The sequence below is a fragment of the Musca domestica genome, unplaced genomic scaffold, assembly GCF_030504385.1.
Source record: "Musca domestica strain aabys unplaced genomic scaffold, Musca_domestica.polishedcontigs.V.1.1 2, whole genome shotgun sequence".
NCBI lineage: Eukaryota > Metazoa > Arthropoda > Insecta > Diptera > Muscidae > Musca > Musca domestica.
This window is the reverse complement of record NW_026712249.1, coordinates 6,837,524-6,853,875: the sequence shown is the minus strand read 5'-3', so window position 1 is coordinate 6,853,875 and position 16,352 is coordinate 6,837,524. Positions and strand designations below refer to the sequence as shown.

The following is a 16,352-nucleotide window of genomic DNA, read 5'->3' as shown; positions in this document are numbered from 1 at the left end:
GGAGATATATATTGTTATACTTCCATTGGAAAATCCTCCACACAAGTAATGTGTCCGATTCTATTTTTGCCAATAAAAGATCTAGTGTAAAAATGAAAGGAATCTGCCAATTTCAATTTTACAGTACGTTTATATATATGAGCGTTAACCCACTGGATTTGGATTTAAATTGTCATATCCATTACTTTTACTTCAAATAAATCCTCTCAAAGTAGATTAAACCTACAAAAAGTTCTAACGTAAACATGGCATTATTTATTGTGGTTGTTCAATTATCAGGGTTTATGGATGTTAAATGTTTTATAGTGCAAATTTAGTACATCTATGGAACAAGTACCCATATCCTCGCATTTCCTGTTTGATTATTAAGTCCCATATTTACTTAAACTAAAGCACCCTTTATCAATAACACCACTCTGGTTGTACAAGCATGTTAGTAAATAAATGGGAATTTATTTTTATTAATTACTAGCTGGCCCGGTCCGCGTTGCCGGCCCGTAGTTTTAGTCTTTGATGCAAATTTTGTGTAGCATAATATTTCACAAATCTGGCTCATAAAGGTGAACAAATTTTAACATAAATATTTATCCGACTAAATAGAAATAAAACCTATGGAAGGAGGACAAAATAATTTCTGAATAGTCAAAGTTAATTACACTTTTACACCCATTACCAGAGCACCTCAGATTGCGCTTTAGGGTCCCGAAGAAGTCTATGTTCTTGTTCATACTAAAATTCAGTGACGAATCAACAGTGCCCATGTTGTTGTCCGCCAATCGGTAAAAATCACTATAGATCGGCGGCCCTGGGGACTATATGGGAACTGTACCAAAATATTTACCTATGTTGACATTTTTCTGTAAGACGGTTCTCTACTCACAAAGTAGCCTAAATACAGCAAAATCGATTGGAAAATATGGTCAAGACCCTCAAAATAGAAAAGCCAAGATGCCAAATAAAGGCCAAATTAGTTGAAAAACGTGGCCAAGACCACGGTCATAGCTGAAATATAGCGGGGGTTACAAATTAAATAGAATACAAAATTTTCTTTTCTGACCACACATTAGATGTGAAAGTGGACTTGGGGATACTCCAATGTGGGGACTTTACTTAAATAAATTCCGATGTGGCAATTATCTGTATGATGGTTCCCTAATCCAGGGTAGCATAAATACAATTTTTAGTCAAATCGATTAATGAATGTGGTCAAGACCAAAATGGGCCCTACTCTGAAAATTTAAAATTTTATGCGAAGAGGTTCTCTACCCCCTTAGAAACAAAAATGCCAAATAAGAGCCAAAATATGAAAAAAGTGGCCAAGACCCCAAAAATAGCTTTAATCATACGACATTTAAATAAATATGAAATCGGGTTGTACCCTTATCCGTGAGTTATGATCGATATCATTACCTGCAAAAGCGATTTAAGGTATCTTGAATGTTTGGAAAGAATTTCTGGAAGGATAGAAATCCTTTTCTTATTAAAAGTTAAAAGTCCCATTCGCTCTACTATTTTGCACCCTTTAAATTTGGCATTTTACTGATTGTACATCCAAAGAATTTTGCATTTTGAGCTCTCATTGGACGGATTATTGTCACATGAAAGAATTAGGTCCACGCTTTTAAATGAGCCCCATTAGGCTTTTTCGGTCATTTTTGTTTGTTTAAATGTGTTCGCATCTTCCAGCTGAACCACGATGTAGGCCCTGGAGTTGAAAGGTAGATGTCAGTTAACATCCTATTTCGCACTTATCTAATAAATTTTTGTATAAAATTGTATGTAGTGAAAAATTATTCTTTATTTTGTTCACAAAAAATTCAATATGATAATACAAATTGAAAAAAATTGACAAAAAAAGAATAACAAATTGAAAAAATCTTCAACTTGTTCGCTGATTTTTTACAGCAAATGTTTAAAGATCCTTACAAAGTTTGTCAATGGAATGTACTATTATTTTAAAATTCGATTCCATTGAAAATTTTTTTCGATTTTTTCCCGATTTGAGAATTTTTGCAATGAGATCTCTTTTTCGTGATTTTTTACCGATTTTGAAAAAGTAATTATCTTTTAACTTTGGTGTGACCGCGTTAAATTATTTCGATATCCTCTATTCCGTTTCGCCACCACATAATTCGGTACTACACTTCCATGTAACCCGCCATCAAATTCAGTTCTCAAGAAATCAAGTCCATTTAATAAATTTATATTAATAGTCAAATTCAAAAATAAAATATAAAAAACACTACAAATGTACATTAGAAAAAAGTAAGTCAAAATGGAAAAAATCATGCAAAATAAAACATTACTATTGTACATTTCAAAAGTCAAAATGAAAATGTTAATATATCACATTTTTACGCGATTTTTTTGTATATTATCCTTTTCGGACAGAAGACAATTCCGAATTTGTATGAATCGTTAAAATCAGTCCAGCGGTTCTTAAGTTATAAGCGTAGTAACTAACACAACTTTCTTTTATATATATAGATATGAGTTGTATTAATAATCTAGTGTGGGTCTGCTTTTTATCTTTTCTCAAGGAACCTCATAAACAATCTCCTTCCTTCATTCATGGGAGCGCGTGAGTTGCATATCTATCGTTCCCTATTTAACCTCAAAGCATGTTTATCGTACCCTGCCTTCTCAGCTGTTTGAGTTTTCTCATGTATCATTCGTAAACAGCACTTATCGACAACTATGCATCACATTCATTCGTAAACAATTTCAATTTGTTTTAGCTTTATTTTTATCAGGCATTCTATTTTCTCATTCGTTTCGTATTGTTTGGAACGTTTTTAATTTGTGTCTGTCTCCTTCTTCAAGCATTAATAATCTAAACAAAAATAAACAAGTTTGAATTTAAATTTAGTATTATATATTAAGAGAATTACAAATGTCGGCCCAAGATGAACGTAACGACATCATATTGGAGTGTATACCAACATTGGTGAAACTACTAACAGAGTTTGATGTAAGATGATTGCTGGAGCGTTCCTTAATTGTTTAATAAGATCTTTATTACAATTGTTATTGTTCAATTTAACGATTATTTTCTTCACCCCTTCTGCCCAGGATGATGATATTAATACGGAACATTGCATTCACTTTGCATGGAACATTATAAAAAATCATCGAAACCTCAGCACAAATAGCCATGATGTTCGACGGAAAATCGAAGGCATTCAAGAACGATTCTGTGTGGAAAATTGTCCTGAATATGCCGAATATTTGGGACGTTTGTGTGATGAAGTTGTACGACATCCATTATGTGTTGATCACTATGAAGTGGATGTCCATTGGTCCCTGTTGGATTTCCTCTTTGAGTTGGCCTATAATCCCACAGGTGCCTTAAAGAAAAATAAACACAAAATTGAAATTAAACCGGCCGTAAGTGAAGAAGTGGCCAGTGTAAAAGATACTGAGAAAGCCTACTGGCTGAATGTACTGAAAGAGGATTTTATACCAGTTCCAAAATATGATAATAGTGATTCGGATTTAAGTGTAAGCTAATTTATAGCTATCAAAATGTATTTTTAGCAAAATATTTATTTCTTTAGGATTGGACAGATAATGAAGATGATATTACTGAGAATACCACAGAAGATATCACGGTTGCCGTTGAAAATTTGTCAATTAATGAAAGGAAACCCATTACATCCATTGCTCCCTCAGTTGTTCATGAACTTAGACCACCTCAAAAATCACTACCCTATACGATTTTTGATTCATCCAATGCCGAAGAAAAACTTAATGAACAAATACAACATTCATGGTGGATAGCTGCAATGGGAGACCACTGCAATGTGGCCATCGAGAGTGAACATCCTCTGGCTAATTTTGCCTCGGACTATAGTCGATTTCTAAGTGAAACGTCAAATAATTTAATACGTTTCGAAGAGCCCATAACTATTGCAGAGCAACATGTTCTGCGTGAAATTTTATGGTCATTTCAGAGGCCAACAAATTCTGCCGTCTTTGTTGTGGATGCTGACAAACAGTTGGCCATAAGACCAAATGTAACAATACCCAGTTGTGGAGTGGTAGGCAGGACAATGAAAATCAAAACTTTTTAATTTTTCTATTTTAAATTTAACTTTTGTTGTAGAATGCCTTTCAAACATATTTGGAGAATCAGTATTTACCCTATCTAAAAATGATGAACGTTTTGAGACAGTTCCATAAGGCAATTTATTGCTGTGAGGATCGTTTGCCACCACGCACACTAGAATGCTATGCGGCCAATTTGCATTTGCATCTAAAACCAGTGTGGCAAACAATTTTGGAATATGAGAAACGTCTAATGGAACCAAAGGATTTTGAAGTAAACACCCTTGTTACCATGCGTTCCTATTTGGATGAATCCTTTCGCCAGTTGCAATCCCTATATGAGTTGCATGAAAAGGTGTTTCTTGATTGGCGCCAACATCCTGCCCACATCACAAGTGCTTTTCTATTGTCCAGTCTTATGAACTGTTATCAAAACGAGAGTAGCGTTGACAAGGGTAATTTATTCATGTCGCTTTTGTTGTCCAGTATCAAAGTATTTTGCGATATTATTGATACATGGTGGACAGATGGACGCCTAGATGATTGGCAACAGGAATATATTGTGGAGAGGTAAGATTTATGGAGGTATTATGGGTAAAATACTAAGTTTTGTTACTCCTCTAGGATTAGCAATAGCGACCAATCTGTTTGTATGCGAGAGTATCGTAAAAACAAAAGCAAGTCTTTCTTTGTACCCACCCATGTTAGTAAGGTCATTGAGAATAATAGCCTATTTCAATTGATGCGTGAACATTCTCTGGAGGCTGGAAGAACATTGAATTTGTTGTATGAAATAAATCGCATTGGTGATTTGCGTAAAAATTGTGATGCCATGGGTGGAAAACTCTATAATGTGTTCATAGAAGACTTTCTTAAACAAGTCGAGACTTTACAAAATGAAGTGGCACAGGCTTCTGGGGAAATAGGAGAAAATCCTTCCAATGACATGGAGCCAAATGATAGTGGTTATTATAATGAAGTACTCAATAATACCACAAATAATAATGAAGAAAAACAAAGTTCACTGCTTGATTGTTTAACAACCAAGGACAGCTACTTGCTAATGGCATTTGCTTTAAATATTAAAGAAGAAGCAAATTCTGAAGAAGACCCCACAACCAAAGCAAAAGAAACAAATGCCTCCTCCATTTATGAGGCGCTCAAGAAAAAGGCCAATAACAATATCTTACCCCTGGAGGAGTTGTTGATTTCTACATTGAGCCATATTTTTAAAATGCGTATTGCTTTTGCTAACAGTTTTGTGCTGAAACTTTATCGGGAAGAATTTATGATCCTGAAACATTTAAGAAATATTCGTAAAGTTATGCTTTTGGAAGCTAGCGATGCTATGCATATATTCTACAGTAAACTGTTTAGCCAGGTACTTTAAAAATACCTTAAGGACAATCACGAATAATACCAAGGAAAAATTAGTTGCACAAAAAGAAAAATATTTTTCTTTAATTTAAACAAAGAGGAAAATGCATTCGTGATTATCCTAATTGACATTTGAATCAGATTTTCCATATTTTATATAACTCACATTTTCTAGATTGAATCTGGTGAATCATGGGCCAATCGTTCATTACTTACCATGCAATTGGATGATATCATTTGCTCGAAATACCCCGAAATGTCCATGCTATTTTGCCTGGAAGTTAATTCTGCATTCCGCTGTCAAACCACCAAAGTTATTGAAGCCGTCGAAGAGCTAATCGTCACGTATAATTTCACCCGGGAACTTTCCCACATCATATCGTCCGATGACATTAAAGCCTATAATAAAGTTTTTTGTTTTCTATTAAAAGTCAAATGGGGTATAACGACGTTGGAAAAATTACAATTTGCTCGTTCCCATAAGAGACGTATACCCTATGCCCGTTTCGAAATGATCGACTTGATAATGAGGCGATTGGAACAGTTACGATTTTGGATGATCTATGCCATACAAAGTGTACATTTTCATTTGATGACCCATGTCCTGCAGTCGATGGGTGAACAATTGGATGAGAAAATTGAGAAATGTGAAAATTTCCAAGAAATGGAAATGGTACACAAATCCTATTTGAGTACAGTGTGTGAACATTGTTTTCTCACGGACAATGTGAATACCATAAAAGTCGGAGTGGAACAAGTGAGTTTTGCACACCAGGAAAAATAATAAAAAATAATTTTTAATTTAATATTTTTTCACTTTAGCTTTTAAGTTTGGTATCCATATTACGTGCCGAATGGATGGCATGTGTTAAATTTATCGAAAGCAATAGCCCCTTGGCCATATCGTTGGATGATAGTTCCAGTGAGGATGCGGATACCGATTTTGTTACCAATTCACAAATCGATGCCATGGAATATACATATATTTGCTGCCATCAGTATTTGGCCAATATATTGAATGACCAAGTTTATCTTAAGAAAAATACATTTTGTGAGTTTAACCATTTTTGTAAGGTTTTGAGAAGACTTATAATTTCTTTAATTTCATTTCTTCTTTCAGTGTCTGGCCTGAGAGCTGCTTTCAATACCAGTCTACCCCATTAAAATGTTATGTTTATTGTTAATTTACCATTTTTATATTGCATTTTTTACAAAGGAAATAATAAAAATAATATCGAAAATATAACTGTTATTATTCAAAGGCTAAGTATTGGACTCTATGAATTTGAGTAGCCGCTTGTGAACTTATTTGTTTTTATCGGAAAGATATGTGGCTGAACAAAATTTTAATAATAAAATTCCTACCCTTTTTGAAGGAAATTAAATAATTTTTCTTAAAAAAGCTATTTTAAAAATTCCCATTTTAAACTATTTACAAAGACTATGCTGCTTCAGAAATGAAAATCTATGGAGAACCAAATTTTTTGCCTAACTGAAAATGATGATCGTTTCCAGACATTCTAGAAAGCTATGCGGCCAAAAACCGCTGTGGCAAACAATTTTGAAATAGGAGAGACGTCTAATGGAGCCTAAGGATTTTGAAGTAGATATCCTTATTACGACGCATCTCTATTTGGATGAATCTTTTCGTTAGTTACAATTGTTTCTTGATTAGCGGGAACACCCTACCCACATTACATGTTCTTTTCTCTTGTCCAGTCTTACGAAGTTTTACCAAAACAAGAGTAGTGTTGACATGGGTAATTTTTTCATATCCCGTTTGTTTTCCAGTATCAAAGTATTTCACGTGAAATCCTTAACTATTTACGAAGCCAGAAATCAGAAATATTCACAAAATTCACGATGTTTCCCCTAAAGTATTTTCCAAAAAGTTGAAGACCCAACTTCATATTCATATATTTTAGCACAAAGATTATAAAAAATTTTCCATCTTTATGCCCTAAGCCATATGGCTATAAAGGGCCAGAAGATGCGGTATCTAAATAAAGGTTTTAGACTCTAGGTCTCTTTTTGGGCCAAATCATCTTTTGGACATTTAGAGTCTTTCTAGGGGTTGTGCGCACCATAACTCTCGTAGGGAGTATCCGACTTGTTCTAAACTTTGTACATCGTAATATTATTATGAAACTTAGATCGAGGTCGGAGATGCGTCATTTCTCTCAGACAGTCCATCTAGTACCTCTCCTACAAGTTGTTAAATGTTTCAAAGAAATTAAACTAACTCATAGAAGAAGAAAGGATCATCCGGTTTTATTCAAATTTTGCAAATCCTAATATTTTTATCAATACCAGGTCCGGTGCGAACAACTGCCAGTACCTCCGCCAAATTTTGAATAATGTCAACGCTTGCATGTGAACGAAGAGTCCGATTGTCTGCAAACTTCGCATGCCCCTATATTCCCACCAAATCTAGATCTAGTCTAAAAGGGCTCAAATTCTTTGTGGGGGAGGTACCAGAAGAAATGGTTCGATCTCTACCATTTTTATAACAGATTTTATGTTGATGGAAATATTGAGATTTACCAAATCTGAATGGAATCGTATGTTAATTTCTGCTCTTATGAGCTTCATATGTATTCAAAACATTGACCCTTTGTTGGGGAGGTACCAGAAGGGGTTGGCAGATATGTATCATCCTCACAACAGATCTTGCATTAACCAAAAAAAAAAAAAAAAATGGATGTGTGAAATTTGAAAAGAGATGAATGCTTATTTCGCTTTTTTTAGCGTTTTGCTTTTCAAAATCTTGAACCCTATGTGGGGGAGTTACCAGAAGAATGGTCCGATCTCTACCATCTTTATAATAGATCTTTTGTTGATGGAAATATTGAGATATGACAAGTCTGAGTAAAATCGGATGTTAATTTCGTGATTAATAAGCTTCATGAATATTCAAAACTTTGACCCTTTGTGGGGGAGGTACTAGAAGGAGTGGACCGATATATCCCAATTTCACACTAGACATTGGGTTAATAAAAATATGGTGATGTGTGTGATTTGAGGAGGACCGGAGGCTAATTTCCGATTTTATGATCGTTTTGTTTATTCAAAACTTTGACCCTTTGTGGGGGAGGTACTTAAAGAGTGGACCGATATATTCCATCTTCACGCCAGACCTTGGGTTAATAAAAGTATTGTAATATGTGTAATTTGAGGATAATCGGACACTTACATCACATTTTATAAAAGTTGTAATTATTCAAAATGTTGACCCTTGTTCATTTTGCGCACCTGACCTAACACTGATGCAAATATTAGGATTTGCAAAGTTGGAGCAAAATCCTTTCACTTTCTGTGTAGTAAATTATTTTCTTTGAAGTTGTTGACAGTTTGTGGGGAAGGTACCAGAAGGAGTGAACCGATATTGACAATAATATTACGATGTACCAAGTTTGGATCAAATCGGATAATCCCTTCGACAGACGGACGGACATCAGTTTCACGACCTCAAATGTCCTGAAACGGATTTGATCCAAAGAGACCTAGGGTACATTATTTCAATGAAGCACGATGTCTTTTTAAAAATAAAATAAGATCTTTTTTGAAAAAAAAAAATTCCTAAAATTCCAATGTTCCTAAAACATATTTTTTAATTCTCAAACTCTACAATTGTCCTTGAAGACCTTTGTTTATTTTTATTATTATTTATTTTTTTGAACGTTATTTAAAAATTGTTGTAAGTTTTTAATTTCAGCGTCGCCTATGCTATAGATAGACCAAATAGTTTAGGGTTAAAATATATGGTTGTCAGTAGCAACCGTTGCATCCTTCCCTTAGCAGAGCAAATGTCACTTGACAATGAATAGCATAAGGGGTAAGTTGTTTTTATTTTGTTTCACGTTATGATTAATTTAAATTCTAACACGTTTCTATTTATAAAAATTAAAATATTAAACTTAAATTTTATGTATTTGTGATTTCCATATTCCAGAGGCGCCCTACAGACCCAGTTTGGCATTACAGATATTAATGTTTTGCAATGTATACTTATCGATATCATGGAATATAGTTTATGGCGTTTATATTCTATACAAGGTAGGGAGTATTATTTATATTTTCAAATAAAAAAATTAATCGCCTTCCCTTTACAGCTCCCTGATCTCTATGATATACATGGAATATGTGTGATTATTGCCTATTTGATTGGTTCGCTGGCTGAGTTATATCGTTTGCGTATGGGCTATAAAGGGAATTTACAATCCAGGGTATAAAATACCTAAACATGTGATTATAAAGGGAAATATAACTAACCCACATTTTCCATTACAGCCCGGCGACTTGTGTACATTTTTAATACTCTCCCCCTTGGTGGAATTGCCCATAATAATTTTCCTCTTACTTTCGGCCAAAGAGTTTACCACTTTGCTTTTGGTAATTGCTGTTGCCACATTGAGTATAATGTCTTTGGAATTTCTGATTGGTGTTGTCCTCCTTTGGCCCAAAGCAGAAAAAACGGTTTTGGTAAAGAAATAAATGTTTGCAAAAGATTTTCTAAAAATCATGAATTTTATTACTACTTAAAACTACAACAAAAATCATAAATAATGCAAAATATATTTTTTAAACTGGCCATACATTACGAAATCAAAATCACCGTTTTCGGGCTACACTTTACTCTTATCATCCAAATTGTGTTTCTTTAACAAGGCATCGATGCGATCCAGATGGCCGCGCATTGTGGGTAAGAATGTGGCTAAGACTTTTATGTTTTCGTCATGATCTGGACCTTGACCGATAAGCTGACTTCTGGTTGGCACCCAACTGTAAATAATCTATAAAAAGCAAAACGAAAGTAAGTCAAAAATTCCCACATAAGGAAGATAATATTTTAGCAGCTCATTTGTTTATTTAAACAAGCCGTTTTGTATTTTTTTTCGAACACCTACTTTTATCGTACTTTGTACTATAAAACCGTGATAAGGTTTTAATGTTTTCTCATAGGCATCTTGTAGGTGTTTCTTGACGACATCGCTCTGCTGAACATCATTGTAAATATTTTCGAAAAATGTGCATATCAATTGTAGACCGCGTTTTAACCATAGCAAAGCATTGGCAGCGGTATTATCTACCCCGATATTGAGTATTATTAGATCATCTAGGTATTTGTATTTTTGGCAGTTTTTTTCATAGGCTTTGCGGATTTTCTATCAAAAAAGAAAGGCATATATATTTTAGTGTTAAAAAGTGTAAAGAATTTTTGTATTATGTTAGGGTATTGTAGATAGATAATATAAGTTATGGGCCCTGTGGGCTTATTTATATTTCTTTGTAAGGTAAATAAATGAAATGAAATACTTACAGTTATGTTGCCGGTCATATCACTTATAACGGGAGTAAACAGGGAACCAAACGAACCTGTTCGAAAAAAAAAATAAATTTCAATTTAGAGCTTCTTATTACAGATTATAAAAAATAAACAGTTCAGAGCGAACCAATTTATGAAAAGAAATTTTAAATTTATGAGCATTTATTTTACATGACTACAATACATGGTGCGATGAAAAAACTGCAACCAACTTCAGTAAATGGCTGTTTTACATTCTCATTCTTACCGGCAGGGTAGCCGGTGATCACTATCACCTACATTTTTATTAATTTACTTGATGGTTGGTTCGATAAGGTTTTACTCTGGGAAAACACCCTATTTTATTTTTCTAATATGCCCGCCTTTCAGGATGGTAGCAAAATAATCGAACCCTACTACATTTATTAATTGCAACTAATCTCTATTATCTAAATGTAATTGTTTTCATATTTACATTTATGGCTATTTTTGTTGTTGGCCTTCAACTATGATAAATTGTATTATAATCAGATTTTTATGAGTTATTCGAAAAATATTTCTTATTTCAGGTGGCACAAAAACTCCCCAAAACATATAGAAAAAGTGAAAATAGGAGATAACGAATTTCGCTGTTTGATACTTTTAATATCTCATGACTCATAAAATTGTTCTAATGAATAGTTGTTTCGTCAATGCTGATGAAACACATTTTTCCGGCTTTATTGATTACACATATTTTTGGTAATCTTCGTAGAAATGCTTAGTCATTATTATTGTTGACACAATTAAATGTGTTAAAATATATTTTGAATACTTGAATGTCAATTAACATAGCGACTTTTACGACCATAATGAATAATGGCCAAAATTGGAAGTGGGATTCCTTAACAATGGCCAATGTTATTTTAAAATATGGATCACAATATAGAATTTGTTTCAAATTTTGATTCTCGCTACTTTACGTAGTTTAACAAAAAGTATCAGATAACCTTGTTAAAATCGCATAGCTTAATTGATTTATAGTTTGAACACTAGGTCTATGTAGTGACTTCAAGGACTGAATCCTCTCCTTGCAAAAAAATTGGGTTCACAAAATAATCAAATCAAACCGTGTTTTGTAAAAAATTTCTTTTTTGGGTCTTATAAAAATCCGAGCGGAAAAGATCAAAGTCGGGTGTGGTTGACTATTTAAAACCCCGCATCATTTTGAAAACCACCAATTTTCATAAAATATTAGAGATGCATTTATATTCTGATGTCTCGTATCAAATATCAACGATAGTAGGTTGGTTATAAGTCAAATCTGCAGTAACATAAACTAGAAGATATAACTTCATCTGAACAATTTTTTTTATACCCTCAGCCATATGGCTACAGAGGGTATAAATCATTTGATACGGCCAAAACGTGCGTCATCGAAAAAACGGTTTTAGACCCTAGGTCTATTTAGACCAAATTCGTTTCAGGACATTTGAAGTCGATCTAGTGATATCCGTCCGTCCGTCTGTCTGGTTGCTGCGAAGAGAGTATCCGATTTGATCAAAACATGGTACATTGTAATATTATTGTCGAACTTGGATCGAGTTCGGAGATGGGCAATATCGGTTAACTCCTTCTGGTACCTCCCCCACAAAATGTCAACACTTTCAAAGAAAGTAATTTACTGCACAGGAAGAGAAAGGATAATCCGATTTTGTTCCAACTTTGCAAATCGTAATATTTGCATCTGATCAGGTGCGAAAATGGACGATAGTGGTCCGATATCGTCCATCGACTACCTCCCTCTCGAAGGGTCAACATTTTAAATAATTATAACTCTTAGAAATTGAGATGTAAGGGTCCGATTGTGTTCAAATTACACATACAGGGTGAGATGACAAAACTGCAACCAACTTTAGAGTGCTGTCATTTCCAAGTCACTCATCCGACAGCTGTTAAAATTATTTCAGTGATAGCTCATTATATTTTTTACAAGCGTACAAAAGCATTTTAGTGAGAATTTTCCAGAAAAAAAGTTATTCGTGATGGAATTCAAGCATGATAGTGTGATTGGCTGAAAACCACAAGTGGCTATCGTTAGAGCACTCCAGCATTTATATGTGAATAAGTCTTTTGCGTATCGTACCATCGCTCGTTACCGTGATACTGGTAGCGCAGCCCGACGTCAAGGAAGTGGACACGGGAAAATGTGTCCAGCTCATATCGCAATATTCAATTCGGCAAATATTGAAAAATGAGCTCGGGGTAAAACCATTAAAATTCCAAAAAGGGCAAGAACTTACACCGCAACGGAAAGAAAATAGAGCTGCTTTGCTTGGCCGAAAGTGGTGAACTGCCGAATTTGGTTTTCTCCGATGAGAAAAAATTCGCTGTCCAGATGTTTGCAAACAAAGAAAATGATCATGTTTGTTTGCGAAGAGGTCAGTTAAAAATGTGCACCTTCGATTGGCCATTGATGGTCGTTGCAGTTTTTTTATCTCACCCTGTATATATATAGATATAACTTCATCTGAACTATTTTTTTTTTTTCAAATTGGGCAAATATGAGTCTCTCTGAATTTCGCCTCTAAAGACTAGCTTTCCGTCGCTTGCAAAAATGCCCCCTCTGGTCGTCTTTAAAATTTCTTTAGTGTCGTTTTAGATTCAGAAAAGTTTGCGAGGGACTTAATAGTCCCAGTCACAAAAAAGCTAGGCAATCTTCTCCAAAAATAATAGCTCGCAAACAAATACTGTAGATTTTGTTTCATATTAAAAACTACTATTTAAAAACAAAAACACACACACACAAATACTTACGTATCACATCAACAATTTCATTTGAAGATGTTAAAAACATTTCCGTTTCTAGCTTATCATCGATGACGGGAGGGAAACCTTTAAGCTGTTTGAATTGTATACGTGCTGTCTGCTGTTGTTCCATTATTGCTATTTATTCCAAATATTTTAATAATATTAAATTTCGATGACTAGAGTTGGCCGATGGCGGTGAGAGAGAGAGATTGTCGTCGACAACAATGTGTAGAAAGCGTGTTGTATTGTAAGAAACTAAGTACTGACTGACTGACTGCCTGACTGAACTCGCTAGCAAGTGTTCTTTCTATTTTCTTCGATTATGCCAAATAGACAAAAAATCAATAATGCTCTTCGATCTGTTAAGAGTTTATCTTATCATGGTGTTTGCGGTAGCTGTTGTTGTTTTTGGTATGCCATTGATAATGAAGAAGTTAGCCAAAAAGAAAAAAGGTAAATATTTTGCTTTGCCGAGCGTTTTCAGCAACAACCAGTAAATTTAGTTTTGGCGTTCATATGTTAATGACTGGCAATGGGTTTTATGGGGGGCGGGCAGGCAGGAGAGTCACAACGATCAATGTGTACACGACAACGTAGACTATTTTGTGTTTTTGTTTGGTTTGGCTTATTATCTATGAATGATGCACATTTTATTTTTATTTCTCTTTTCTGACTTTTGAGTAGAAAGAGTTCGTTGAGATGTCGACAGTGTTGTTTGGCTCTTTTTTGGCTTCTCTGTGGTGTTATTAATGTACGGCTAAAGTTAGCGAAGTGTGTGAGCGTGTGGTAATCCATATCGTTGCTTTAGTTTTTGATTGGCAGACTCTCTGGGGAAACAGGCAATCTGAAAGTGGGGGCAAATATGTCTTCCTTATAAAATTTACAATGTAAATTAAAGCCATATCTTTTTGCTATGCCCTTTGATGCTCATAACGAAGAGATGACATTCGTTTTCTAGCTGCTTTCTATATTTACTCACATCATATTGTAAGACGGCTTGTTCTTCTTTGGTTTTTTGTAATTCAAACCAATGTGTAATCAGACTATTTGAGTTTGTACGTATTTCTATAAGTTTAATAGGATATTTGTGAGATCTGATAATGCAATCATCTTTGGAAAAATCCACTAGAAAATCATTATTATCGATTAAATCGTCTTCATCACATTTCAACCAAGGATGATGGCATAAAATAATCGCTGAATTAGCTGAGAAATAAAATGAATCATTTTCTTTTTGTTCTCGGTAGGAGTTTAGAAAACCTTCAGCTGGTGTTTTCTTTAGTTGAGTAAAACGTTGCTTTGCCACGGGATTTCCTTTACTTTTAATTTCCATAACAACTCTACGGGGTAAATGTTCTGTAGTTTTGTGCACCACAAAGACATGATTAATATAATCAAAATTTGAACCCATTACACCTTCCAGATCATGACCCAAATCGAATATGTGACCAATTTCATGGCACACAGCACCCAAACTTGAGGCATACACACCACCATAGGTTTTACGATAGTTGCTGTCGTCGGGTTGCTTGCCTAAATCTATTTTCCGTTTGTCATTAAAGCTCTCCAATATATTGGTAAATTCATTGGGCCATGCATAAAAGTAAGACGAACTAAATAAGGCCAAACCACCAGTTCCACACGCAACATGGCCCAGCATGTGTTTACGTATGTTTTCATAAGAGAAATTTTGAGATTTTAACACTTCATTTCCCAGATATTTGCTGCAGGAAATAAAGGCCACAAATTTGACATTCAATTGATTACCCCATTCAGACTGCAGCAATTCCTTTGCAATGCTGGACCATAATTCGTTTTCGTTTAATTTCCATATTTCCTCTTTTGTCAAACGGGAATTGAATACCAAACATTTATCACGTAGATGGAAACACAAACGTCCCATGGAACGCTCATTTAACTTTTCCGCATAGACAGATTGTATCAAAAGCAAATTCATATCAATAATTTCCCGATACTTGGTTACTTTTTCCTTATCAATGTCTTCATGCTCATCTTTGGCAATGATAATAAGGGGTTGTATGCTATAAGCGGATTGCTTTTGTTCATAATTAATACATAATTCTAATTTGGCATTACAGTACTCCAATCTTATCTCGCATCTTCTGTTTTCCGCTCCCAAATCCAATAGGAATTTAAATTTCCTGGAATCGCAATCGGCTGAGAGTTGGGATTGTAGTTTATTATCCAGGAAGAGTGATATGACTTTATTAACGCAAGAATTGCCTGCTCCTCCTTCCACTTTACATTTTATCAGCAGGAAACGATGAGGTATTCTCTCATTATCATGCAAATTTAATAATTTTATAACATGTAAACAATTATTTTTTTGCAAAGACATATTGAGAGTGGATTTTAACGATAACTGTCAAATATCGATACCGCTAGCATAAACTGTGTCATTAATCCACAGTGAATATCAATAAAAATGATTGTATTGTATTAGTGGATAGGTGACAAGGCAATTCTTTATACAAGGGATATAAGGTTTGTCGAATTTATATTGGGTAATTTTGCTTACGGCAAGTCTCCGGTTGTAGGAAAATGGAAATATGTGTGAATTGTGTCATTCTAGTAGTTTTATGTCTCTATTTTTATACCAAAAACTCAACTGTTCCGAGGGTACATTTCTTCAAAGAACAAACACAGACCTTCTTGAAATTCAGCTAACTCTTTAGAATTTTGTGCTGTTTAAGGAAATTCCCTTGTTTTCTCTTAACATTTAGTTAATTAAATTAATTAAAATAAAAAAGTGATTTGATTCTATTCTTCCGTTCTTAAATTTCTTCTGCCGCCAAGGGAATTGACAGCTCGC

General features: G+C 34.4%; 4 protein-coding genes across 4 annotated transcripts; 2 read left to right on the top strand and 2 right to left on the bottom strand.

Annotated features, from left to right (window-relative positions):
- The first annotated feature begins 2,816 nt into the window (after window positions 1-2,816).
- Window positions 2,817-6,670, top strand: LOC101898645 (gamma-tubulin complex component 5). The gene is made up of 8 exons (XM_005179179.4): window positions 2,817-2,971; window positions 3,073-3,501; window positions 3,558-4,040; window positions 4,106-4,617; window positions 4,672-5,428; window positions 5,600-6,181; window positions 6,247-6,475; window positions 6,545-6,670. Exons 1-8 carry the CDS (start codon window positions 2,894-2,896, stop codon window positions 6,586-6,588), a joined length of 3,114 nt encoding a protein of 1,037 aa, XP_005179236.2. The 5' UTR covers window positions 2,817-2,893; the 3' UTR covers window positions 6,589-6,670.
- Window positions 6,671-9,171: 2,501 nt separating this feature from the next.
- LOC105261537 (transmembrane protein 17A-like) lies at window positions 9,172-9,943 on the top strand. Its single transcript, XM_011292467.3, has 4 exons — window positions 9,172-9,259; window positions 9,377-9,480; window positions 9,537-9,650; window positions 9,715-9,943. Exons 1-4 carry the CDS (start codon window positions 9,244-9,246, stop codon window positions 9,916-9,918), a joined length of 438 nt encoding a protein of 145 aa, XP_011290769.1. The 5' UTR covers window positions 9,172-9,243; the 3' UTR covers window positions 9,919-9,943.
- On the bottom strand, window positions 9,933-13,665 carry LOC101896918 (glycolipid transfer protein). Its single transcript, XM_011292465.3, has 4 exons — window positions 13,526-13,665; window positions 10,745-10,800; window positions 10,332-10,589; window positions 9,933-10,217 (listed from the first exon to the last, which is right to left on the bottom strand). The coding sequence occupies exons 1-4, from the start codon at window positions 13,647-13,649 to the stop codon at window positions 10,050-10,052; spliced, it is 606 nt and encodes a 201-aa protein (XP_011290767.1). The 5' UTR covers window positions 13,650-13,665; the 3' UTR covers window positions 9,933-10,049.
- Window positions 13,561-15,883, bottom strand: LOC101898474 (uncharacterized). The gene has a single exon (XM_011292464.3). The coding sequence runs from the start codon at window positions 15,876-15,878 to the stop codon at window positions 14,412-14,414; it is 1,467 nt and encodes a 488-aa protein (XP_011290766.3). The 5' UTR covers window positions 15,879-15,883; the 3' UTR covers window positions 13,561-14,411.
- Between the last annotated feature and the right edge of the window lie 469 nt (window positions 15,884-16,352).

What these genes read in the sequence shown, in the direction of transcription:
- LOC101898645 (XM_005179179.4), top strand. Translation starts at nt 2,894, where the DNA reads ATGTCGGCCCAAGATGAACGTAACGACATCATATTGGAGTGTATACCA. An exon ending in AACTACTAACAGAGTTTGAT is followed by an intron (nt 2,972 to 3,072) that starts GTAAGATGATTG and finishes CCTTCTGCCCAG; the next exon opens with GATGATGATATTAATACGGA. An exon ending in CAATACCCAGTTGTGGAGTG is followed by an intron (nt 4,041 to 4,105) that starts GTAGGCAGGACA and finishes CTTTTGTTGTAG; the next exon opens with AATGCCTTTCAAACATATTT.
- LOC105261537 (XM_011292467.3), top strand. An exon ending in GCGTTTATATTCTATACAAG is followed by an intron (nt 9,481 to 9,536) that starts GTAGGGAGTATT and finishes TTCCCTTTACAG; the next exon opens with CTCCCTGATCTCTATGATAT. An exon ending in AAGGGAATTTACAATCCAGG is followed by an intron (nt 9,651 to 9,714) that starts GTATAAAATACC and finishes TTTCCATTACAG; the next exon opens with CCCGGCGACTTGTGTACATT.
- LOC101896918 (XM_011292465.3), bottom strand. Translation starts at nt 13,649, where the DNA reads ATGGAACAACAGCAGACAGCACGTATACAATTCAAACAGCTTAAAGGT. An exon ending in ATATGACCGGCAACATAACT is followed by an intron (nt 10,590 to 10,744) that starts GTAAGTATTTCA and finishes CTTTTTTGATAG; the next exon opens with AAAATCCGCAAAGCCTATGA. An exon ending in TAGTACAAAGTACGATAAAA is followed by an intron (nt 10,218 to 10,331) that starts GTAGGTGTTCGA and finishes TGCTTTTTATAG; the next exon opens with ATTATTTACAGTTGGGTGCC.
- LOC101898474 (XM_011292464.3), bottom strand. Translation starts at nt 15,878, where the DNA reads ATGTCTTTGCAAAAAAATAATTGTTTACATGTTATAAAATTATTAAAT.